The 25,720-nt window shown below is 43.2% G+C and overlaps 1 protein-coding gene across 1 annotated transcript in view; it reads right to left on the reverse strand.

Moving 5' to 3' along the window:
• Positions 1 to 1,260: 1,260 nt before the first annotated feature.
• The window catches only part of TTLL10 (tubulin tyrosine ligase like 10), a 448,425-nt gene continuing 423,965 nt past the window's right edge, over positions 1,261 to 25,720 (reverse strand). The window contains exons 14-15 of the mRNA XM_085609638.1: positions 19,859 to 19,952; positions 1,261 to 10,548 (exon numbers count right to left, since the gene is read on the reverse strand). Coding sequence (XP_085465764.1) covers positions 9,779 to 10,548; positions 19,859 to 19,952 — 864 coding nt within the window. The 3' untranslated portion in view covers positions 1,261 to 9,778. The remainder of the gene's footprint in view (positions 10,549 to 19,858; positions 19,953 to 25,720) is intronic.

Raw genomic sequence — 25,720 nt, forward strand, 5'->3', positions numbered from 1 at the left:
CATGGTAACAAAAACCCCAATGTGTACAACCCCAATGGGTTAAGAGCGGAAAGTGCAACAAACATCAGACCGCCTGCTACATATTATCATGCTGGCTGGCGATCAAAATCAGGTCAAGCCGGCCAGTCACACCTTAGCTATCTTCACCAACAAACTGAGCAATGCTGTGTGAAGAAGGAGGGTATTTGCTAGTAAATATTTGCTGTTTTTAACCTGCCACCAAGCTGATCAAGCACTCGGGAAACAATCCCTAGCAAATTGAAAGGTCCCTGTTAATTCATGACAAAAAGTGTGTCACCCCCAGGTTCTTACATTAGCAATAGACCTGCAAAGACATGAGTCCCACAGAACCTCAATTCCAATCAAGCGTGAACTGCACTTTTGGTACATAAGCGGTAGTCTTATTCCTGTCCATCCTCTCTCCCATCAACACCCAGCAATACACGGGGCCTGTAAATAATTACCCTGCAGACACAATATAGACACAATATAGCCCCCAGCCTCTAGCTTCAGGCTTGATTATGCCTGAAGGGCAATATGGACTTTCCTCTCAGATGACAATATCCCCAAAACATTCTAGGTTCTCGTGACACCAGTAAACTACCAGGATTTGGGACTAATAAAGACTACCTTAAAGCTAAATAGATTTTATTTATCATAATACACACTCCCAGCCCTACATTTCTATTTTGTATTACATTTATAAAAATAGTCTCCTCATTGGTTGAAATCTTCAATTAACAGAAAGTACTCCAGAGTTACTTGATATCACTAAACACTGTAGGACATTCTCAAGTGACACAAACAGAGGCATTTAAAAAAAAGACTCATTGCATTAGCAGGCTTACATCACTCGTCCTTTGAAACCTCATGTCCCCATAGGACGTGGCATCACATTACTTTTGCCAATAGTATCACAAGAAGACACAAAATACTTCCTTGACGCTGATTAGATGAGAGTAAAAGTAGAAGCAACGGGGTATACATTTCACTAACATATAGAGGATACCCTTAATTTGTTGCTCCTGTGCTCATGTGGTCGGATTTTCCACCCAAATTACTCTCAATTACTAAAGCTGGCACAATCACATCATTTTGGTAATTTTGCATCACAGCGTAATGTGTAATTACTGAAATTACTCCAATTTCTCTGGCATAATTAAAAGTTCACCCAGATCTAGTAACAGCAGGCCTTGGTATCAACATTTAGAGAGAGCTCAAATTGCAGTATGCAAAAGACAAATGGTTGATGCTAATCTGTGAGGTAAAAAATGGTCATGTGCACATTTTCTTTATTTTAGCAGCCCCCATTTTTTTACATAATTGGACATTTCTATAGAAAGAGGCAAACAAGATAATTTTGACTAACTCTAATCTAACGCCAAAAAGCATTTTTCAGAATTTATTATAACAGCTTGTAGGACCTCGGTAATGCAATTTGTTGAGGCTCTGTGTTTTTAGAGCAAGTAGGACTATGTACTACTCCTCACGAGGGTTGTCCTCATAAATCTCTCCCTGTGAATGGACTATACTGGAAACCAAGTAACTCTGCATTTAATATATAATTTTATTTAAAAAAACTGAGTTTTTCTGATTTTGTAACTCACGTCTGGGCATAGTGCCCCCTGCAAATAGCCATACACCCCTCACCAACTCCTTCTGAAAAGATTTTACAAAGACTCCAGACCTACGTCTGAACCTATGCTACCCACAATCAGTACGTCTAACAATGAATCGCATTTTACATGTTCTCAAGGACCCTCACTCCACCTCTAGACACCAACACCCCCCTTTAATGACTCATGTAATCAACTTAAAATCCTGCAATTGTGTGGGTGCCCAGTGAACACAAAGTGGTCAATGTATGTCTTGAACATTGGAAAAGAAGGACACATAAGTTATCTACTAAACACAACACTGCTGCAATAGTAATCCTTGCTCTGTGGGGTACTTAGTGGTAATAAAATGAGGCATCCAGTCAAGAGTTAAATACTTTGTAAAATAATAGACTATGCAGGTGAAACATAGTACACTGTAATATGCTATGTTGAGTTAAAACTCCAAGTATTGTCTTACACACTGGATGGAGACACCTTGATTTCCAGGTGATGTCCTAAGGTCCTGCATATCTGTGGGCCTCTCTGGTGCGCAGCCGGACCAATTAAGTGGGTGATATATTCGATTTAACTTTTTCTAATATTAATGCTAGATCACATGATTCAGTAAGTCCCCTTGCTTGGTCTAATTATTTCCTCTTTCCTTTTTATATTCCTCATCCAAGAGCAATCCACCAGAAATATACACTCTTGTCCACCAACAAAAGTAAACACATCTAAGAGAGATCTTCTGCGAATAGTTTCCTTCAGTTACTGGAACAATCCAAACCAGCTTTTAGCACTTATCTCCCAGAGGCCATTTGCCAATTTAGGAGCATATTATCAAGAACGGCGTTAAAAATTATCGCCGGTTAAGCGGCAGAAAACTGCCGCTAAAGTGGCGATAATGGGCTTGATAATATGCCCTTGAGAATTCCAATAGAAGTCCATGTTCTGGTGTGAACATGGGCTTCTATTGGAATTCGAAAACAACAATTGATGGAAAGAATGCAGAACAATGTCATACATTCACCCCAGTACAGAGATCTGGGCCTAAATCCATCGTTTTTTGCTCACCATGCCGTTCCAGTTTGAACCCAGCCATATGCAAATCAGTCTTGACCCTGTGGCCATGTCTGAACTGGGGTGGCAGAGTGGGCTTAAGAACGGTGATGGATCAAACCCAGATCTGTTGACTGGGTGTGAGTGTTTGGTTGGTTCTGATGCTCCGTCCATCACCACCCCCTTTTGTACCGCTTTGTTCGCCATAAGTTGGCAGGGTATGCTCAGACGTGAGTCCCTTGCTCACTTTGCCACTGGATTCAAGCAAGCCTGGCTGAAATGCCAGAAACCGGTCCTAGGAAGCTTGTTTCCGGTCCAGGGAAGGCATGGCTTGGCTGTTCGGGCTGAACTGTTCCCATGAGGCACAGGGTCAGACTGATTTGCATATGGCCATGTCTGAACTGGGGTGGCAGAGTGGGCTTAAGAACGGTGATGGATCAAACCCAGATCTGTTGACTGGGTGTGAGTGTTTGATTGGTTCTGATGCTCCGTCCATCACCACCCCCTTTTGTACTGCTATTGGAATTCTCCAGGGCATATTATCAAGCCCATTATCGCCTCTTTAGCGGCAGTTTTCTGCCGCTAAACCGGCGATAATTTTAACGCCGTCCTTGATAATATGCCCCCTAATTCTTGGATCTCTCTCAGCCTAGGCAAATTAGTTTCACTTTGCGCCGCTACAAATTTGCACTGTTGATGTTTGGCTCTCTGGTATAGTCATGAGCCGAGAGAGGCTAATCACATGTGAAAAAAGAAGTGAAAAGTTTTGGAAGACTTCCTATTCCACATGTGCCTGAGCTGCACATCAATCCAATTCACAGTCCTTCAAAGATTTAGTCCATTGATCCCAAGATGCTTTTTACTAGGGGTGAGCGTAACTAGCGTAATTCAGTGTAGAATAATCACGCAAAATTACCTAGGAATTCCACAAGTTTACGGATAATTATGAGAAGGATAATTCTGCATTTATCACTATTTCTTAGCATGCAAAATGGGTGCAAGAATTAATTTTTTGCTAAGAATTAGCGCAAAATGCAACAAAACTAGCGAGTGCAAGCAGTCACTCGCTAAATGTGCTCTTGGGAAAAGATTTGTCCCCACTTACTCCCAGTATTTAGCGGTATTTTGTTAGTGCAAAATGCACCCTTGCGTCCAAAATGGTTGCAAGGAATCATTTTGCGCTAAGAAATAGCGCTTAATGCAGCAGAACATGAAGAGCGAGCATGAGTAGCCACTTGCACTCACTAAATGTGCTCTTGTGGTAGGATTTTTTCTATGCAAAATTACTCTTAATTACACTAGCAGGAGTTATCACATATCAGTAATTCCATGTCAAAGAGTAATGTAGAATTACCGAAAATATTCGGATTACTCCGGGTGTAATTGAAATTCCATCTGGGCCTACTTTTTACACCAAACAATTAGCAATTCCTCATATTCTGCAAAGGAGATGTTAAATACATTCTCTTGCCAATCCTGACTGCTGTACCCCAACTATCTCTTCAACAGAGTCACTATGTGTCGCTGTCATCCTTTTTAGGTAAAATCTGTAAAATTCACCACTATTTGTCTATCCTCAAGTTTACATATTTGGTTACCTCAAAACTCTCCTCCATTGCCAGCTGTTATCTCCAACTTTACCCCCTTACACAGGACAAAATATCTCACATGTTCCTACCATTAAAATAGGGCTCCCCACTAGATCTGTACCCTGCCCACATTGTACATGCAGAATCTCTAAGCATCATTTGTATTGTTATTCAGATCTGTAACTCCTCCCTAGTGTAAGGTTCTATTACATCCTTTTGGAAACAAGCAATGGTAAAAGAACTGCTCAACGGGCAAATGGCTGACCCTCTGACCCAGGTAACCATAGGTCGATCTCTGAACTGTCATTGTCCATTAAGGTCTTTAAAAAGAGATTAATTTACAACTCATACCATACCTGCCAACTCACATGGTGCTCCCTTCACACTGTCACCAGGTGAGGAGCCGAAATCACACAGTGGCAGGAAAAATGAGCTGAAACCACTGTAAACAATGGATTTTCAGCTCGTTTTTGGAGGATGTAAGCATCTGATGTCCATTAAGAAGAGTGAATCACCCCAGGACATCTGTGACAGCCTCAATGACCCTTTGGTTTTATTTTTATGGGAGAAGCGCAGGGTGAGGGGGGCTTGGTGAGGGGCAGAGAACCTCTTAGCTCTCTGCCCGAGGCCCCCCTCCTACAAAGTCCCGCCCCCTCCTCACATGGTGGCATTAGTTTGTAACTAGATCCTACCAAGCCAGTTTTCAATCTTTGCACAGCACAGAATACACCTTCTTTCAATTAAGGATTATCCTTCATCTGCTGACAAATCGAGAAGGCAATGAAGTCTTCATTTTGTTAGATCTGTCATCAGCTATTGACAAGTTTCTCATGTGATTATATTAGACAGCCTTTATTAATCAGGCTTCAGAGATCTGGCCCATAGTTGAATTCTCTCACCCTCCGCCTGTTCACTGCTGTTTTAAAGGTTAACTTGTCCGGGGTGCCACAGGGCTCATCCCTTAGTCCAACGCTTTAAAAAAAATATCTAGCTTCTATTGCAAGAACCATTCAATCTTTTGGTTTCATATTCATTACCAATAAAGACAACATCCAGATATTAGTTTGTCTACATCAAAATTCCTCACTTACACTCACAGCCTTTTGCAATTTTCTTCTTGAAGTGGTTTCTTGGATGACAAAAAATAGATGACAAAAAGTATCTTCGAAGTTAAGATAGACAAAACTAAGATCTCGATTATTGGCAATATCACAACTCATGATGCCTTGTCATTGTGACCCACAGATCTGGGCCCTCATTCAATTCCTGCCTCAGAAGTATCTTAAACTTTCGTTTGACTGCTTTCTTTATTTCACTTCACAAGTCAACAACATCTCTACATCTTGTTTTTTTACCATCTAAAACATCTAAAAAATGATCTCATTCTTGGTTAAAACTTCTTGCCAACTAGTAGAGATTGTGGCTTAAGTGGACAACTATAATTCCCTCTTTATTGACGTTCCCAAAACCTTTCTCCATCATCTTGTCGACATCCAACAGTCACAGTGTGATTAATATTCTACTTGTCTAAATATGGTCATATCTCGCAGCACATATAATCATTGCCAGGCATACCTGTCTTTTCCTGCTTTTAAATCCATGTGCATAGTTCTTAGGGCTTTTCACAACTCTGTGACTCACATTTATGGAAGTCAAATTCATCTAACATGACATTTACATTGATCGGGCAGTAAACTTCTTAAGATTCCAAATATTAGAAAGACTCAACAAGCTGGCCATGCCTTTTCCTACTTGGCAGCCAAGGATTGGAATTCCCTTCCCATGCCATTGTGCTTGACTGAGAATCAATTACTGGTTGGAGTGGTCCTTAAAACTCACGTTTTCACAAACCCCATTTTGGATCCATAAATCTCTTGCGAATAGTTAGCTCAATCCTATTAGAACCAGGATATTGTCCTAGGGGATTGTTCGTGCTTGACAAATCTCTTTCTTCATCATCATCACATCAACATAGCGACAACCCTCCAAAGAAAAGTTATATGTGTTTGCATTCAAAGTTCACTATAATTTCCTGATAGCTATCTTTTGTAAGCAGCACTATATTGTGTAATGTCTAGGGGTCGGCGGAACTAGTGGAGTTTCACTCCGTGGAGTTCGCGGGCTTACATAAAAATTTGTGACAGTGTGAGCAGTGCTGAAAATCACTGTGAACAGCACCATGCATAGTGCAATAGCATGCGGCCATTCGAGTAGATTTTGCTAACTCGAGTAGAAAATATACTCAAGCAGCAACAAATCTACTTGAACTGCAGCCTTCTGATCATGACTGCTCGAGACCCCCTGTGTTAGAAAATCATGCTAGGGGACTCCAAATCTCGCGCTCGCTTTCCAGCTCGCATTTTCGGGAGCTTTGTCGGAGGAAAATTCTGCCAGGTGGCGACTTGGGGAATTTGCCCACAAATCTGTCTTAAAGAGTAACGTGAAGTGACCAAAATCTGCCGATGTCACGGGTGGGACTAAACATTCCACCCACCCCTAGTAATGTCTGCATTATTTGTACAAGACACACCAGTATACAAAAGGCAACTCATCATACACAACTTATTTCATACATCTAATGCAGCCAATATATACAATCAGTTTGTTTTCACCAGCTTAACCCCTACGAAACAAAGAACTAGGGTGACCTACTTCCTCCAGGACATTACGGACACAGTCTCCAGTAGTTGACTTTAACATACTAAATTAATGTATTTTTGTTTTGCTTACTTTGAACAATCAGATTATCCAACCTAAAGATACAGATTTTTTGGTGAAAATTTCAATACTTAAAACAGTAGCCTTAATGACCTGGAGTGAAGTGGTCTCCTCACAAAAAAAAAAATCCCAATAGAACATACTAGACACATTCCATTTATGCCATATAGATAGCTATCATGTGGCTACAAAAACATGTTCTATCTTCCATCAGAGCCCATTAGACCGATCAACTCGCATAAGTCCAACAAAGCAGACATATACAATGTAGTTGGCTGTCATTGCAATCACAATGACACTTACCTTATGATACACCACATATTAAAGCCCTAATTATTTTGGGGTGAATGGCATTTAAAAGGCTCGGTCAGCTAAGGCAAACCTCTGTCACTCCAGCAGTGTCCGGCCCATCTTGTTTGCAGTTATTTGCCCGTATGGAGAGGAATTTTCAGCGAAGTTGCTTCTGATGACACAGTGGGAGCATTTTTGGCAGAACTTCACTCTATCTATTGGCAGCCATGCCAAGGTGACATGACAAATGTTTTTAACAACAAAATCCCCAAAAGTGGTGGTTTTATTTTGGGAAAATAAACATGAAATATCCCTGACATACCCAAAGATTTCCCAGTGCATGGGAGTCATTTTAGAAATGGTCCAATCTGAGACCATCATGGAACACATAGAGGTCTTGAAGCGAAAAGCTATCAGAAATTATGGTGACGTTGCTGCCCTAAATAGGGTGGTTCCTATGATGTCATATTCTTGTACAGATGGGAGGGCGATCATTTTTGTCAGAGGAGGATTCACCATCTGAAAGACAGTGGTTCCCTCACCTGTAAATGAAGCTGGGAAACCAACGGATGGGAGGCGAGACATTTGTCAGCTTTTGTTTGGATGCGCCATTACCACCCATCTCTAAACCAGAAAAGAACATATTATGCAGCACTCTTAACATACATCTAATAAGTCAAAGATATGCCATATAGCTGGCAATCAAACTACTCAATAACAATTCATTCTAAAAATCTCCATAAACAAATGTGTAGTCTAGGAGACAATTTCCACGTTGATAGACCTAGAAGATGAATAAACATCTAGCAAAACAGTCCAGCCCTAACCCTCAAACACCAAAATCAAATGCCAACAGCGGGCAGAATAACATCTAACAACCTAGATGAGGATATGAATAAACAAGACCCATAACACATTATCCCAAGCTGATTCAGACTCTAGTCTCTTATGTAACCTTAGAATCAGTTGGGAAGGCACTGAGTGTTGAGAGTGGTGCAAAGTGATACCAATGGCAGAATGTGCATTACACAAATTACAATCGCATGACATAACTTAGCATAACACGATTGTAGAATGTGTTTTATAAATGAGGTGTGCCTGAGATGGGAAGAGGGAAGCTAACTGACTGGGATTTTATGTTCAGAGCCAGCTCTGTTTCAGTGAAGTTTTCAGGGGAAAGTCTCAAGGAACTATCCAGGATATTAAAGCACTTCTGAACAACCGCAACCAATGGTAAACATAGGACAATAATTTAGTTAGTTGAGTGACCGCTGCAGACATTTGTGTGCTACCTGTCAGTCAGAGGCTAGGTTAAATCTTGAAAGTACAAACTTTCAACTTTTCATAGCCAAGCAAACAGTCACTCTTCATTTGGATGATACTAGGCACTTTCTGTCATGCATGAAGATACAGGTCAGTCTTCTGACTGTACTATAAAAACGAATATTATTATACACATTTGGGTGATGGTTTCCATGACTTTAGGAACCTGTCTGCACAACCCACACCACATTCTGAGGAAAGCCACCTCAAGGCAGTGGAGTGAATCAGGTAATGATGGACAGTACCATGAGATGGGTCTTATCTAGATGTGTGCACATAAGCTGGTTAAACTGTGAGTGGAGTAAGGATTGTGATCTACAATATTTTGGAATGAAATAAGGCAATTAATCAATGGGTTTTCAACTAAACTACATCAATGCATTCCTTCAACACATTGGGGTGTGAAAGGTAAGTGGAGTAAAGCCAGGCAGCACTTTAGGAAACTCAGGTTGCAGGAGGCCAGGAGGTCTGTGAAAAGATAGCATTTCTAGAGGCAGATGGTGATGTGGCAGAGTGAGGTACATGTCAAATTTATGTCCACCATACATATGACACTACCTCATGCATTTAATTCTAGGATATTCCACTCCTCGATAATGTCTGGACAATAACCATTGACACAAGGGGATAAGAAATCATTTTTGAGGACAGACGTACAACTGGTTGTGGACAAGATACTATATCACAAAAGTGGCTGATATCCCATCCTCCATATTACAAGTGCATTTGGCGTATGACACTTGTAATACAGTGAATGGGATAGCCACAATGTTTTCACAGAGTATCCCATCCTCCAAATCCTAAATAGGGGTCAAAGTTCCTTGGAGGGTTGTAAGCACCTAGTTGAAATACCATGAAGAAAACAATTTCTTCACAGATATCAAAGCACATTTTTTAGAGAGCATACATGATTTGGTTAGAAAGGAAGGAAGATGTTCTCATGAGGAAACATTTCTAACGTGATTGGGGTTTGGCAAGATGACATGTGAAGGCTTTGTGCACAACATGCAGGTGTACTATGAGTGTTTACAATTGTACCATTGTTTCTACACACATCACGCTGGGGTGGGAGTTTTTGTGAGCACTGTAAAATGAAGGGGCTTTTTGATAAAATTGTGCAATTGCACCACAGCTCAAGGAATTTGCTTGGTTTATATGATGACACCACATATTGAAAGCACACCTCTCAGGAGGTGCTGCCTACAAGCTACTTTGGGACTTGGGTGCTATCTCATGGGCAGCCGCACTGTTTTCTTTAGGGCAGCTAGTAGCCGCCACACCCTCAGTTATTTTCCTAGGAGCCAGCTCTTTGATATTGCATGGATCTGCAAGGTTCAGTGGTCCTGCGGTTTGATTCGTATTAGGTGCTTTCATCTGAAGACGGAGGGGATAGATCATCTCATTGCTCTTGACCATGGTGTTGTATCTCTTTACCATCAGAGGAGGTGACGCATTGTCCATAGTTCGATTGCGCTGAGGACTGAGGGAAGCAGTTTTGCCTTTCCCACGGTTAGAACTGACGCTCAATTCATAGTCCTCAAACACCAACCCAGGTTTAGGGTCTTTGCAAGAATTGCCAATTGATGAATCACGCTTTACGTTGGCTTTTACTGGCTGGGGTACTGAAGCTGCACTGATGATCTCAGACAAGTGTCCTTGGGAAAGGGACATGACTGTTCTGTAGATGAACTTGTTGGAGGAGTTCCTGGTTCCGTTACCAATGGGGTTCTCCAGAGGGACCCAAGCCTTTTTCGGGGTGTCTTCCGGGGCCTTTAGGGCCAGCTGCCCAAGCTCATCATTGTCAGACCGGGTCATCCTTTGGAACTTTAGGGGACTCAGACTAGTTCTGGAACTTGTGACTTTTAGCTCGTGGAGGTCCCCATTGTAGATTGGAACAAAGTTTCTCAGATTCTCAAGAGGCATTATTCGTTGTGTTTTCACGCTTTTGTTGAAAATTTCCAGGGCTAAATCTAAAAGAAAGAAATAATATTTAAGTGATATAAAAAGACTGGCAAGAGACATTGATACAGAAGAAATCCTGCAGTAATAGTCTCATTAGAAGTATAGCAGTATTACAAAGTCTTTGGCTTGTTTGAATGTTCAAAGTGCTCCGCTAAGTGCTAAGGCGGAGGAGCGTCACCCCACTGCTCTGCGCACTGTAGTTAAAGGAAAACTAAAATGAAAATAACCAGCGTTCTTATCATTTTAGTTTTCCATTTCCTGGGGCAGGGCTGGCCTGCCAGAGCAGGGGTCAGGAGGGGAAGGGGTTGCTCCACTCTAGTAGGCATAACTGTTTGGCCGGCCCTCTCAGGGCATATATTGCAGTTGGAATAATAAATCTGACACCTCCGAAATCCAACACTTTCCCTACTGCAGCTTAAACTGGAGTAGGAATAGTAAATCTAACCTCTGCGAAGTTCAGCACTTTCCCTACTGTTGCCTAGGCTTAAGTGGGAACAGTAAGTTAGCTACTCTGAAGTCCAACACTTTCTCTACTATTGCATACACCGGAGTAGGAATAGTAAATATAATCACTGTTCGAATGTCAACACTTTAACTACTTTTACTCAAACTAGAGTGGAAATAGTAACTTTAACCCCTCACAAGTCCAACTCTTTCCCTACTCTTGCATACACTGGAGTGGGAATAGTAAATTTAACCCCTCCAAAGTCTAACACTTTACTTATTGCTGCATACATTGGAGGGGGAGAAGTAAATATAACGTCTCTGTAGTCCAACATTTTACCAACTGTTGCTTGAATTGGAGTGGGAATAGTAAATCAAACCCTGCTAAGTCCAATGCCTTCTCTACTGTTGATTAATTTGGAGTTGGAATAGTAACCCCTTCAATGTCCAATACTTTCACCAATGTTGGTTAGACTAGATGTATATTAATAATTTTTTATATCTTTAATTTGTTTTTATATATATATTTTTCTTGAAATGTATATATTATTTTTAGATACAAATACTTGTACTTTGGGATTTTTTTTCTCTCTCTTACATTATTTTAATGAATTATTATTTTGATAATATTTAGTTTTTTAACTTATATTTTGATAATGGTAATATTTTTTTGTTTTTTAAAAATTGTTTAAATATAGGTATTTTTGTTAAACAGTGTATACATAAATATATATTATTTGTATATTTAATATAAAGTAACAAATAAAACTTTTCATATGTTCTTTTCCACATTTAAATTAGGTTACATACTTTTGTTAGTTATATGTATATTTGTTAATTTAACTTTACTTAACTCTTCATATTTTAATATAAATGTATAAAAAAATAGTTTAGTGTATATATACATATACAAATGTAAATAACTTATTACAACTATTTTAGATTATTTCTCTTTAACTAATAAAGGGCCTGCGGTACAAAAAAGTCAGTTTGCAATTTCCTAATTGCAAATGTTTGTGATTCGCAATAAGGAAATCACAAACAGCTATATACAACTGTCTCAGGCACTGTCTGCGATTCCCAAAGGGTCGCAAATGGACCTGCCTCATCCAAGTCATGAGGCAGGTCCCAATTTGCGACCCATTGGGAATGGCTACAATCTCAGGGATGGTGGCCTGCTGGGGTCAGCAGACCACCATGTCTGTGATTGCTTTTTAAATAAAGCAACATGTTTTTTGTAATGCAACCAGTTTTCCTTAAAGGAAAATGAGCTGCATTACAAAAATAAAAAGGAACATTTTCCTTTTCAGTTTTTTAAGAGTAGGTAGTGGTCCGTGGGACCACTGCCTGCTCTTGAAAACATTTTTCACCCACATTCACATAGGAGAAGTGCTCCCGTCTCGTTTGCGAATGGGTTACCACCTCCTCTACGGACGTGGTAAATTATAAATGTTTTGCGACAGCATTCTGGTTGCAAAACATTGATACATACCAGCGTTATTCGGTATCAGGAAGTAACACCCTAAACACACCCCTTCTTAATACCGAATTGCAGAGGCAAAATGCGATTCGGTAACAAGTTGCCCAGTCGCGTATTGACTTTTGTACATGGCAAAATGCATTTTACTGGTCGCAAAGGCCCGATGGGCCATTTGCGGCCAGTGAAATGCTTTGTATATCTGGCCCTTACTATTTTAAATAAATTGCATTAAAACTACATCTAACATCTCCATTGCTCCACTGCTGCTACTCCTGAGGCGGAAAGCCGGGAGGTATTCTGTATTCGATTTTAAATCTGTTTGTGTACTGTATTGTTTTAAAATACTTGCCTGATTGCACAATTCCTGATCCCACAACAGCTGATTACTAGCTGCTGGGACTCAGAAACCACTCGGTTCTTGGCGCCTTTGACCGCCGAAGGGAGCCGACAGCCACGCCCACTTCTTGTTGGCCACGCCCCCCCCGCAGACATAAATAGAGCGCGCTGCACTCGAACGCTGCTCCACTGCTGCTACTCCTGAGGCGGAAAGCCGGGAGGTATTCTGTATTCGATTTTAAATCTGTTTGTGTACTGTATTGTTTTAAAATACTTGCCTGATTGCACAATTCCTGATCCCACAACAGCTGATTACTAGCTGCTGGGACTCAGAAACCACTCGGTTCTTGGCGCCTTTGACCGCCGAAGGGAGCCGACAGCCACGCCCACTTCTTGTTGGCCACGCCCCCCCCCGCAGACATAAATAGAGCGCGCTGCACTCGAACGCTGCTCCACTGCTGCTACTCCTGAGGCGGAAAGCCGGGAGGTATTCTGTATTCGATTTTAAATCTGTTTGTGTACTGTATTGTTTTAAAATACTTGCCTGATTGCACAATTCCTGATCCCACAACAGCTGATTACTAGCTGCTGGGACTCAGAAACCACTCGGTTCTTGGCGCCTTTGACCGCCGAAGGGAGCCGACAGCCACGCCCACTTCTTGTTGGCCACGCCCCCCCCCCCGCAGACATAAATAGAGCGCGCTGCACTCGAACGCTGCTCCACTGCTGCTACTCCTGAGGCGGAAAGCCGGGAGGTATTCTGTATTCGATTTTAAATCTGTTTGTGTACTGTATTGTTTTAAAATACTTGCCTGATTGCACAATTCCTGATCCCACAACAGCTGATTACTAGCTGCTGGGACTCAGAAACCACCCGTTTCTTGGCGCCTTTGACCGCCGAAGGGAGCCGACAGCCACGCCCACTTCTTGTTGGCCACGCCCCCCTCCCACGCTACCCGTGACCACTATAAACTATGTGTCAATGTCGGAAGCGCAGCGGACGAGCGCAGCGGGCACGCCGATTGCGCGCCGAAGGCGCGCTTAAGGCAAGCTCGTCTGTGCTCGTCCGCGACGAGGACGCGCCTAGCGCCACACACCCTGTCCGGCACAGCCCATCATCCCCCGACTCCACCTGGGAGGCTTTGCTCGACCTTCGAGGGTATGCGTATGAAGGTAAGCTCTCCTTCGAAGAGACTGCCTTTCCTTTAACTGACTTCACACACAAGGACCTAACTGTAGGAGGCCTCCTGAACGTAAGATCCTTACCAAAACACGCCACCGAAATCAATCTTCTTATCGAGTCACACCATCTTGATGTACTCTTTTTAACTGAGACCTGGACACACGCAAACTGTGAGACTGACCTAGCAGCCGCCTGTCCGCTAAACTTTAACATTCTTCATCTTCCTAGACCCAAGGGCCGCGGTGGCGGTGTTGGTGTCATTCTCAAAGCCTCGTGGCAAACGAACATCCTAGACATAGACCCGATTCCTGGAATCGAGCTCTTTGGTCTGTCTATAAACCGCCATCAAGGAGATATTTTTACGGTAATCATCTGCTATCGTCCACCTGGGGCCTTTTCTCTCTTGCAACAGCAAGCCTTTCTCACGACCGTCACCAACATGGCAACCTCTCACAGTAAACTAGTACTTCTAGGAGATTTTAATCTCTGGCCAAATGGCAGCCTAGACGCAGGTCTAGACAACCTTCGGCTGTCCTGTGATAGTGTAGGCCTCCAACAACTGGTAAAGGACCCCACTCATTCCGCAGGCAACCGACTCGATCTTATCTTCTCGAGCCCAGGCCTAACCCAAATAGGCGACATCCTGCCTATGAGTTGGACAGACCACTCGCTCATCAAATTCTATATCAATAATGCCACAACAAGCAAAGCCAAATCTCACCCGCCTCCACAATTCTTGTACCGAAACTGGAAAGCGTTAGAAAAACTCAGCACCTCCACCAGAACCTTCGAGGTGGAGGACAGTTTCACCACTACCAATTCTGTGGAAGATAACTATAGACTCTTTAGCTCGAGAATCACCTCCCTTGCGGACTCTGCTGCCCCTCTTAAACTCTGTAAACCGAAAGGTAGAGCCTCGGCTCCCTGGTATAACGACTCTTTGAAAACCCTCAAATCAGCCTGCAAGCAAGCTGAGAGAAAGTGGAGACACGGATATAGTAACAACAACAAAGCCCTCTGGAAGAAGGCACTCCAGGACTACAAATCCGCTATTGCAGAGAGTAAAGCGAACTACTACTGTTCCACCATTACCAATGCGGCTAACAGTCCAAAAAGTATATTTCAGATTCTGGACAATATCTTACACCCTGACTGCATCAAAAACTCCATCCCCCCCTCTCAGTCCCTCTGTGATAGCCTCGCCCAGTTCTTTACTGATAAAATTGAGACTATCATTAACAACCTGGCAACGTCCCCGTCTTCCACTCTCTCCACCCTTTCCAAAACTAATCTCACTGACCTTGAATCTCTGAGGCCACCCTGTCCTCCCACGGATAAATTGCTGGCTTTCCCTCCTATTCCTCAAACGGAATTTGAAATAGTCGCACAGGGCATCACTTCCGGATCCCCCCTTGACCCTCTGCCACCGAAAATATGGAAAACCTGCGGGCATCTACTATTTCACACCCTTCGTTTGATTTGTAATCAATCCCTGAGCTGCGGCGTCGTTCCCCGCTCCTGGAAGCAAGCGCTTATAACCCCACTGCTAAAGAAACCCACGCTAAACCCAGATTGTCTGTCCAACTTCCGCCCCATATCACTCCTGCCTTTCCCGGTGAAGGTGCTCGAACGCTGGGTCAGTAAATACCTCTCAACACACCTCGAGCAGCACCATTTTTTGGACGAATTCCAATTTGGGTTTCGCCCAGCCCATGGCACTGAAACCGCGGTGCTCACGGCCATGGAGGAGCTTCGAATGCGCGCAGACAGGGGCCAAGCCGTGGCCCTCATTTTACTTGACCTGTCTGCCGCATTCGATACTGTCAATCATAGGATCCTGCTACAGCGGTTGAAATCGGCAGGGATCGACGGCACGGCCCTGATCTGGTTTCACTCCTACCTCAGCGACAGAAAACAGGCTGTTTCCCTCCCCCCTTTCCAATCGGTTTTCTCCCCTGTCCCTCACGGTGTCCCCCAGGGTTCCTCTATCAGTCCGATTCTTTTTAATGTTTACCTCAAACCTCTGGTCACGTTAATTAAGTCACACAACATGACCACAGTAAACTATGCGGACGATACTCAGCTCCTTCTCTCGTGGGAAGGCGAAGACTCCATTCCCTTGCAAGCCTTCCATGATTGCCTACGAGACACGGCATGCTGGTTGCACCGGAACTCACTCCAGTTCAACGCCTCGAAAACCGAGGTGATGTACTGCCCTGCGAGTCGCATACCTCGCCCTCTGCCCGCTGAGTTCTGGCCCCCGGAAAACTCCAACAACCCCCTACCAGCTACCACCGTTCGCAACCTGGGCGTCATGCTCAACCATCAATTAAGCATGGAAACACAGGTCTCAAGAACAGTCGCAACTTGCTCTGGCCTTATGCGCTCACTGCGCAAAGTCTTGCCTCTACTTCCATCCTCCGCCAGAGCTCTAGTAGTCAGGTGTACTATTCTTAGTCGCCTTGACTGCTTGAATCCCCTGCGACACTACTGGACAGACTCCAACGAGTCCAGTCGGCAGCAGCCAAACTGGCTCTGGGATGGACCAGGAGATCCTCGGCCACTGCCGCACTGGCCGAGTTGCATTGGCTGCCTTTGAGGCAACGCATTGCCTTCAAGGCCCTTTGCCTGGTCTTCAAGGCATTACATGGAATAGGACCCAGACCTCTTCAACGTCTGTTCTCCTGGTATACTCCCACAAGAACACTCAGGTCCACAACTGCCTGCCTCGCGAGAGTGCCCAGCTGTAAGAGGGCCAGGATGGGAGGAAGATCGTTCCGAGTAGCTGCAGCCAAGCTATGGAACAGTCTACCTGTCGACATACGCCATATCCCTCACCTCTTCCCATTCAGGAAACGTATTAAAACTTGGCTCTTTCCCCTGTCCCTATAAAAACCGGTTCAGTTCCAGTTCACCCCCGTCAATAAACCACAAGAGTAGCTACCAGCGCCAGGATACCTGCCAGGTGACAGTCACGCTTTATAAATGTTTTTAAATAAAATACCCTTTTTTTGGACGATAGTCTATGCCACGATATTATTGACACAATATTTTTAGTAGTTACATTACAAATATAGAATTACAATATTTTGGTGAGCAATAATATTTACATAAGATTCATGTCAGTCAATATTTTTATTCAGAATATTTTGTCACACCACTATCAGTCTCTAGACAGTAAAGTCTTGCAATAGTCTGGCAACTTTCCACATAGCTGCTCTGCTATGCCCGATAGCGGAACTCCTGAATGAATAGCTGCTGAAGCTTCAACAACTCTGGTCGAGTTGGCTAATACTTTAAATCGTTAGGGATGACCACCTTTCAGATGACCAAAAACAAGAACTGTAGCAGTCTGTATTGCTATTCCTTGTTTTGAGAGCGGGCACCTTTAGCAGAAGGCCATAGGATATTTACAAAAATAGAGAGGCAAGTAGCCAAGGGTTTTAAAATCAGTACAATCAATATCAATATTGAGGAACAGAAAAATACGATGCAAGAGGCCTTGTGTTCTTTTTAGATTTTTGTGCTTCTTTTATTCATAATGTGTCAATAAACACAGTCCAGCACAGACAACGCGTTTCACCCACAATACGGGCTTCTATATATATATATATATATATAATGTATATCATGCTTTACTGTGCAATAGGCAATGTTTAATGATGTTACTGGTATTACAGCTCCCTGTTTTTAACTATCATTATTTGTTGAAGAGATTACGTGTATTTGTGAACTTTTTCCATTACTAATCTGTTTATGTGTATTAGAATCTTGTCTTGTCAATAGTACATATTGTAAACTGTGATTTGAAGTGGATTTGTGACTGTGTGTGTGTGTATATATATATATATATATATATATATATATATATATATATATATATATATATATATATATATATATTAAGCTTTGTCTAATGTTTATTGTCCAATGTTAATAGTCTTGTTTGTCATGTTCACAGCCCTGAAGAAGCCCGTATTGTGGGCGAAACGCGTTGGCTGTGCCGAACTGTGTTTACTGACACATTATGAATAAAAGAAGCACAAAAATCTAAAAAGAACACAAGGCCTCTCGCATTGTATTTTTCTGTTCCTCAATATTGATATTGATTGTACTGATTGTTAATACCCTTGGCTACTTGCCTCTCTATTTATGTAAATAGCCTGATTAATGACAGGTCAATGATGGTGGCTGTCCTTTAGAGATGGGCAAGAATCAAGGATTCTAAAAAGTGATTTAATGTGTTACTATATACAACACACGTAGTGGTGCGGCACTGAGTTCCCTTGCTACCATTGTCTATTCAGTTTTCAGAAGGCCGTATGTTAAAAGGATCTTCAGCTGTCTGAAGGTTTTACTTCAATCAATATAGAAATATTCAACACCTTTGTACATCCTAAGAGTGCAGTACCATCTCTGCACTCAGGTGGGATTAAAAAAAATCCTTTGAGCATAACTAACTTATTTATATGGAAGTTAGTGGGAAAGGAGTCTTGATAGTAAACACCTGACTCTCACTGACTCATCTAGCAAGGGTTAGGGCCAACAGTAGAGCTTTTTTTCTATGACATAATCTTAATTTCTGCCTTATGCATAGGTTTGAATGGATCTTTCATTAACAGGCCAAGGAGTGTGCTCAGATCCCACTGCGATGTGGGAACCGTAACTGGTGAAAAGTCCCTTAAGAGACCCTGGGAAATTCTTTAATTATCCTTGTTGATGCAGAAGATGAAGTGTTGAGTGATCTCCTGAGCCTCAAGATAGCTGCAAGTGTACGCTAATGGAGGTATATTTAAGGCCTGGTTGGGTAGGATGCAAGTTGTAAGGTTGAATGTGAAGCAGATACATGAAAATTGGATACAGGCCAGATTTCTGACACCAGACACAGAAACACTGCCACTTGGCTTGAAAAGTTTTAAACATGGAAGAGGCAGTGACTTAGGTGAGAATGTATCAGCAGTCCCCGAGAGTGACTAATTGTGCAACCTTCAGATGTTCAGGAGCAATGCAAATAATTTCAGAGATGCTGGGTCGCATGGTACAACCTCTCCATTTTCCCTCGAAAGGAAATCATGAGTTTTCCACAGAGCAAAGAATAGAACTTCTAAGAAGTTTGGAAGATCTGTGAACCAAATGTTGAAAGATTTGATATTCTTCACAACTTAATAAAGATGCCTCTGGTGCCATTTCCTTTGTGAATAGATGTGGTGCTGGCTTGAGAGCAAAAGGAAGAACTTTGAAACTATATTGGTGCACAGTTACCTCAGAATCTCAGAACTTTGCGATGTTTAGGGTGAATGGGTACATGAAAGTAGTCATCCTCTAGACCTAGTGAAAGCCTTCTGGCATCAACTGTAATGCTGCCTGAAGATGCCACTGACCGTAATGGCAGAAACACCACCACACAGAGACACTGAGGACATGATGAGTCATGCTGCTTACTCTGTTTACTGGTCAGTACAAGCAGGGGCAATCAGGATCAGCCAGCATGGTTCTCTCTTGCTCATGCTGAGAACTTTCAGGATGAGGGGAAGAGGAGGGAAAACTGCACATAAATGACTTGTATCATCAGATCTAAAAGTATCCCAAAATTCCTTTGCATGCTGTCATTTGCATGCCGAAGTTTGTGTGCCCAGCTTTTTACGTGACCGTGGCATACATTGTTCTGTGCATGTAAACGTCTGCTCTTTGCATGCAACCATGGGTATCGTTCTGAGGCTGGTAGTAAATGATTAAGCCCATAGCCAACATGAATGATAGAAACCAAATTGCATTCACATTTGACAAGCTTGTCTCCAGGCGATCACATCTTCAGTGGATACATTAGTGCAGTTGTACGCATCTTACTTTCTCATTAACCTGCCCAGGTACGTACCAAGGGTCTCATTCACCACATCAGGGATGACATCTTTCAGTACCTCGCAGTTGGTATGAAGGGCAGGATTGCAGTTCATTTCCAAAAACCAAACCTGCGAAAGGGAAGAAGTTCAGGATATCTGCTCATCAAATGTTACTAATCAGGAGAAAAGTTAGACATTTGCTTTAATATACTTGGAACAATCCATTAAATAACAACATTCAGATGAAGTAGTAATTGTCTTGTATATTATTTGGGTGTGGGTGAAAATTGATAGGTCGTTATGTTATGTGAATGACACTTTAGCCTAAAATAAAACATGAGAAAAGCACTTTTGTTTGAAAAAGAAATAAAAATTGGTTGGGTTGCTCTCCATAATGTCTCTAGCCCTTTGCTATTGTCAGTTTATACTCTTCTGAAGTGTAACAAGTGGCACATAATATCTCAATCTTCAAATTCGGCAAGCAGCCACCAGGTTAGTTAAGGGCCTAGGCTCGCCCACTCTCACCACCCAATACAGATAATCCACTTTCATCAGACTTGAATGGTGAGCGCATCATCATGCTTCTTCAGTCCGCTCAGCATTTTCTTTTCCTTTTCAGCAAAGAACCCCCAAGGTGGACATTAGTTAATGAAAAGCAAAAGACATATGTCCCTGACGTGCAGGGAGTCTTCCATGGAGTGTTATGGACATTTTCCTTCCCGGAACCACCATGTATCACAAGGCAGTCTCAGAAAGGAAAAATGAATGATGGTAAGCCTGACCTAAATGGGGTGGTGCTATCCCTTGAGCAATGATGAATTTGGGAGTTAGCTGTTTCGAAGTAATGGAAGACTAAAAAAGAGCTGTAATAACATTGGGTGTAAGAGCCTGATTCCACTTAGTTTGCATTGCTACTATATATATATATATATATATATATATATATATATATATATATATATGATTCGCCAAATGGAGACGCTGCACTCCCAGAGGTTTTGGCACACTTCTTTATTTGATTCGCACTCCTTTAGACCCCACGACGCGTTTCGACAACAGTCTTCCTCAAGTGGGTGTGGTCTCTGATAATCGTCTTTTCCTCTTTCTTTATATTGGTGCACAGGCTTTATGGGATATGTAGTTTCTTTAGCTAAGTGCTTTTAGTTGAAGATGATAGTCATTTCTTTAATCCATATTGCGCTGTTCATAGAATGTGCTACTGGCCCCCGGACCCTTTCTCCAAACACAATAACGGGCCGCATCGGTGTTTCCAGTTGCAAGGGACCACAGTTCCCCATATTGTGTTAAGGAGCTGGTCCCACGAGAGTGAAGTCGCGCAAGGCACTTTGGAAGTAATTTTGACTTATGTCTTCCAGTGTTTCAAGTACACGTGCGAGAGATTAGTACCTCCCCGCCGATTTCATAGTCTCGTATTGCGATGACAGTCATACACCAGTTGCCGCTGCTTACAAAAACATTTCCCATCAAATGTGGTTTCTAAGCGGCGCACTCTTACTGCCGGTGCAGCGTTGGGATGTCAGACCACGGACCCCAAACAATGATTCGCCAAATGGAGACGCTGCACTCCCAGAGGTTTTGGCACACTTCTTTATTTGATTCGCACTGCTTTAGACCCCACGACGCGTTTCGACAACAGTCTTCCTCAAGTGGGTGTGGTCTCTGATAATCGTCTTTTCCTCTTTCTTTATATTGGTGCACAGGCTTTATGGGATATGTAGTTTCTTTAGCTAAGTGCTTTTAGTTGAAGATGATAGTCATTTCTTTAATCCATATTGCGCTGTTCATAGAATGTGCTACTGGCCCCCGGACCCTTTCTCCAAACACAATAACGGGCCGCATCGGTGTTTCCAGTTGCAAGGGACCACAGTTCCCCATATTGTGTTAACCCCTTCAGTGCCCATGACGAGCTGGACTCGTCATGGGCTGCGGTGGCGCTGTGCCCATGACGAGTCCAGCTCGTCATGAACTCCGCCCGCTAATACAAAGCGCGGCACTGGGCGGGGAAAGGGGCGGGCATGCAAGGGGTTAAGGAGCTGGTCCCACGAGAGTGAAGTCGCGCAAGGCACTTTGGAAGTAATTTTGACTTATGTCTTCCAGTGTTTCAAGTACACGTGCGAGAGATTAGTACCTCCCCGCCGATTTCATAGTCTCGTATTGCGATGACAGTCATACACCGGTTGCCGCTGCTTACAAAAACATTTCCCATCAAATGTGGTCTCTAAGCGGCGCACTCTTACTGCCGGTGCAGCGTTGGGATGTCAGACCACGGACCCCAAACAATGATTCGCCAAATGGAGACGCTGCACTCCCAGAGGTTTTGGCACACTTCTTTATTTGATTCGCACTCCTTTAGACCCCACAACGCGTTTCGACAACAGTCTTCCTCAAGTGGGTGTGGTCTCTGATAATCGTCTTTTCCTCTTTCTTTATATTGGTGCACAGGCTTTATGGGATATGTAGTTTCTTTAGCTAAGTGCTTTTAGTTGAAGATGATAGTCATTTCTTTAATCCATATTGCGCTGTTCATAGAATGTGCTACTGGCCCCCGGACCCTTTCTCCAAACACAATAACGGGCCGCATCGGTGTTTCCAGTTGCAAGGGACCACAGTTCCCCATATTGTGTTAACCCCTTCAGTGCCCATGACGAGCTGGACTCGTCATGGGCTGCGGTGGCGCTGTGCCCATGACGAGTCCAGCTCGTCATGAACTCCGCCCGCTAATACAAAGCGCGGCACTGGGCGGGGAAAGGGGCGGGCATGCAAGGGGTTAAGGAGCTGGTCCCACGAGAGTGAAGTCGCGCAAGGCACTTTGGAAGTAATTTTGACTTATGTCTTCCAGTGTTTCAAGTACACGTGCGAGAGATTAGTACCTCCCCGCCGATTTCATAGTCTCGTATTGCGATGACAGTCATACACCGGTTGCCGCTGCTTACAAAAACATTTCCCATCAAATGTGGTCTCTAAGCGGCGCACTCTTACTGCCGGTGCAGCGTTGGGATGTCAGACCACGGACCCCAAACAATGATTCGCCAAATGGAGACGCTGCACTCCCAGAGGTTTTGGCACACTTCTTTATTTGATTCGCACTCCTTTAGACCCCACAACGCGTTTCGACAACAGTCTTCCTCAAGTGGGTGTGGTCTCTGATAATCGTCTTTTCCTCTTTCTTTATATTGGTGCACAGGCTTTATGGGATATGTAGTTTCTTTAGCTAAGTGCTTTTAGTTGAAGATGATAGTCATTTCTTTAATCCATATTGCGCTTTTCATAGAATGTGCTACTGGCCCCCGGACCCTTTCTCCAAACACAATAACGGGCCGCATCGGTGTTTCCAGTTGCAAGGGACCACAGTTCCCCATATTGTGTTAAGGAGCTGGTCCCACGAGAGTGAAGTCGCACAAGGCACTTTGGAAGTAATTTTGACTTATGTCTTCCAGTGTTTCAAGTACACGTGCGAGAGATTAGTACTTCCCCGCCGATTTCATAGTCTCGTATTGCGATGACAGTCATACACCGGTTGCCGCTGCTTACAAAAACATTTCCCATCAAATATGGTCTTTAAGCGGCGCACTCTTACTGCCGGTGCAGCGTTGGGATGTCAGACCACGGACCCCAAACAATGATTCGCCAAATGGAGACGCTGCACTCCCAGAGGTTTTGGCACACTTCTTTATTTGATTCGCACTCCTTTAGACCCCACGACGCGTTTCGACAACAGTCTTCCTCAAGTGGGTGTGGTCTCTGATAATCGTCTTTTCCTCTTTCTTTATATTGGTGCACAGGCTTTATGGGATATGTAGTTTCTTTAGCTAAGTGCTTTTAGTTGAAGATGATAGTCATTTCTTTAATCCATATTGCGCTGTTCATAGAATGTGCTACTGGCCCCCGGACCCTTTCTCCAAACACAATAACGGGCCGCATCGGTGTTTCCAGTTGCAAGGGACCACAGTTCCCCATATTGTGTTAAGGAGCTGGTCCCACGAGAGTGAAGTCGCGCAAGGCACTTTGGAAGTAATTTTGACTTATGTCTTCCAGTGTTTCAAGTACACGTGCGAGAGATTAGTACCTCCCCGCCGATTTCATAGTCTCGTATTGCGATGACAGTCATACACCGGTTGCCGCTGCTTACAAAAACATTTCCCATCAAATGTGGTCTCTAAGCGGCGCACTCTTACTGCCGGTGCAGCGTTGGGATGTCAGACCACGGACCCCAAACAATGATTCGCCAAATGGAGACGCTGCACTCCCAGAGGTTTTGGCACACTTCTTTATTTGATTCGCACTCCTTTAGACCCCACGACGCGTTTCGACAACAGTCTTCCTCAAGTGGGTGTGGTCTCTGATAATCGTATTTTCCTCTTTCTTTATATTGGTGCACAGGCTTTATGGGATATGTAGTTTCTTTAGCTAAGTGCTAAAGGAGTGCGAATCAAATAAAGAAGTGTGCCAAAACCTCTGGGAGTGCAGCGTCTCCATTTGGCGAATCATCGCAATACGAGACTATGAAATCGGCGGGGAGGTACTAATCTCTCGCACGTGTACTTGAAACACTGGAAGACATAAGTCAAAATTACTTCCAAAGTGCCTTGCGCGACTTCACTCTCGTGGGACCAGCTCCTTAACACAATATGGGGAACTGTGGTCCCTTGCAACTGGAAACACCGATGCGGCCCGTTATTGTGTTTGGAGAAAGGGTCCGGGGGCCAGTAGCACATTCTATGAACAGCGCAATATGGATTAAAGAAATGACTATCATCTTCAACTAAAAGCACTTAGCTAAAGAAACTACATATCCCATAAAGCCTGTGCACCAATATAAAGAAAGAGGAAAAGACGATTATCAGAGACCACACCCACTTGAGGAAGACTGTTGTCGAAACGCGTCGTGGGGTCTAAAGGAGTGCGAATCAAATAAAGAAGTGTGCCAAAACCTCTGGGAGTGCAGCGTCTCCATTTGGCGAATCATTGTTTGGGGTCCGTGGTCTGACATCCCAACGCTGCACCGGCAGTAAGAGTGCGCCGCTTAGAGACCACATTTGATGGGAAATATATATATATATATTCACTGAAAAAACCATGGGTTTCACACACGTTATAGTTAGGAATTAGCATTTAAAAAACCTTAGAAATTCAGTGAAAAAACCATAGGTTTCACACATGTTATAGTTAGCTGGACATTTTACTCGTAAAAAACCAATGAAATTGCCCCGTTATAGTTAGTTCAGCTAACTATAACTCGCGCGCCCGCAATGCACTGCTGATGACGTCACATATTACATCACTCATGACATGGTCAGTGACATCACTCATGACATCACTGATGACATCTCAAATGACATCACTGATGACCTCACAGATGACATCATCCTTGTGATAGAGTGGCAGACCTCCTCTCACCCTAATATAACCTTTGATACACACATTCAAAAATAGAGACTAAAATTTTCAAAACAATGGACATACCAATACCAGTTACAACAACCTATTCAGTAATTCTAAGATCTACATAAACATCCACTCATTCACCAACAGTCCAATACAGTCACTCATACATGTACTCACTCAACACATGTACTCATACACCTATACATCCTGTTACACAATGCCACTCATCCACAGAGTTACTCACACACATAGTCACTCATGCTAATAAAGAATCAAACATACATTTACTAGCATATACAGTTATACACACACCACCACACTTACTTCTACAGAAACTTACACATACTTAGGTGCCGATTAGGATCCTGGAAAAAATTTCCCCAACCCAATTGAATCTGGACTTTTTTCCGTACAAATGGTAAAAGCGCCGTACAAACTGCCAAGTACGATTCGTATGGGAAAAAGTCCATACGAATCGAATTGGGAAAATT

Source organism: Triturus cristatus, chromosome 1_2, assembly GCF_964204655.1.
Source record: "Triturus cristatus chromosome 1_2, aTriCri1.1, whole genome shotgun sequence".
Classification (NCBI taxonomy): domain Eukaryota; kingdom Metazoa; phylum Chordata; class Amphibia; order Caudata; family Salamandridae; genus Triturus; species Triturus cristatus.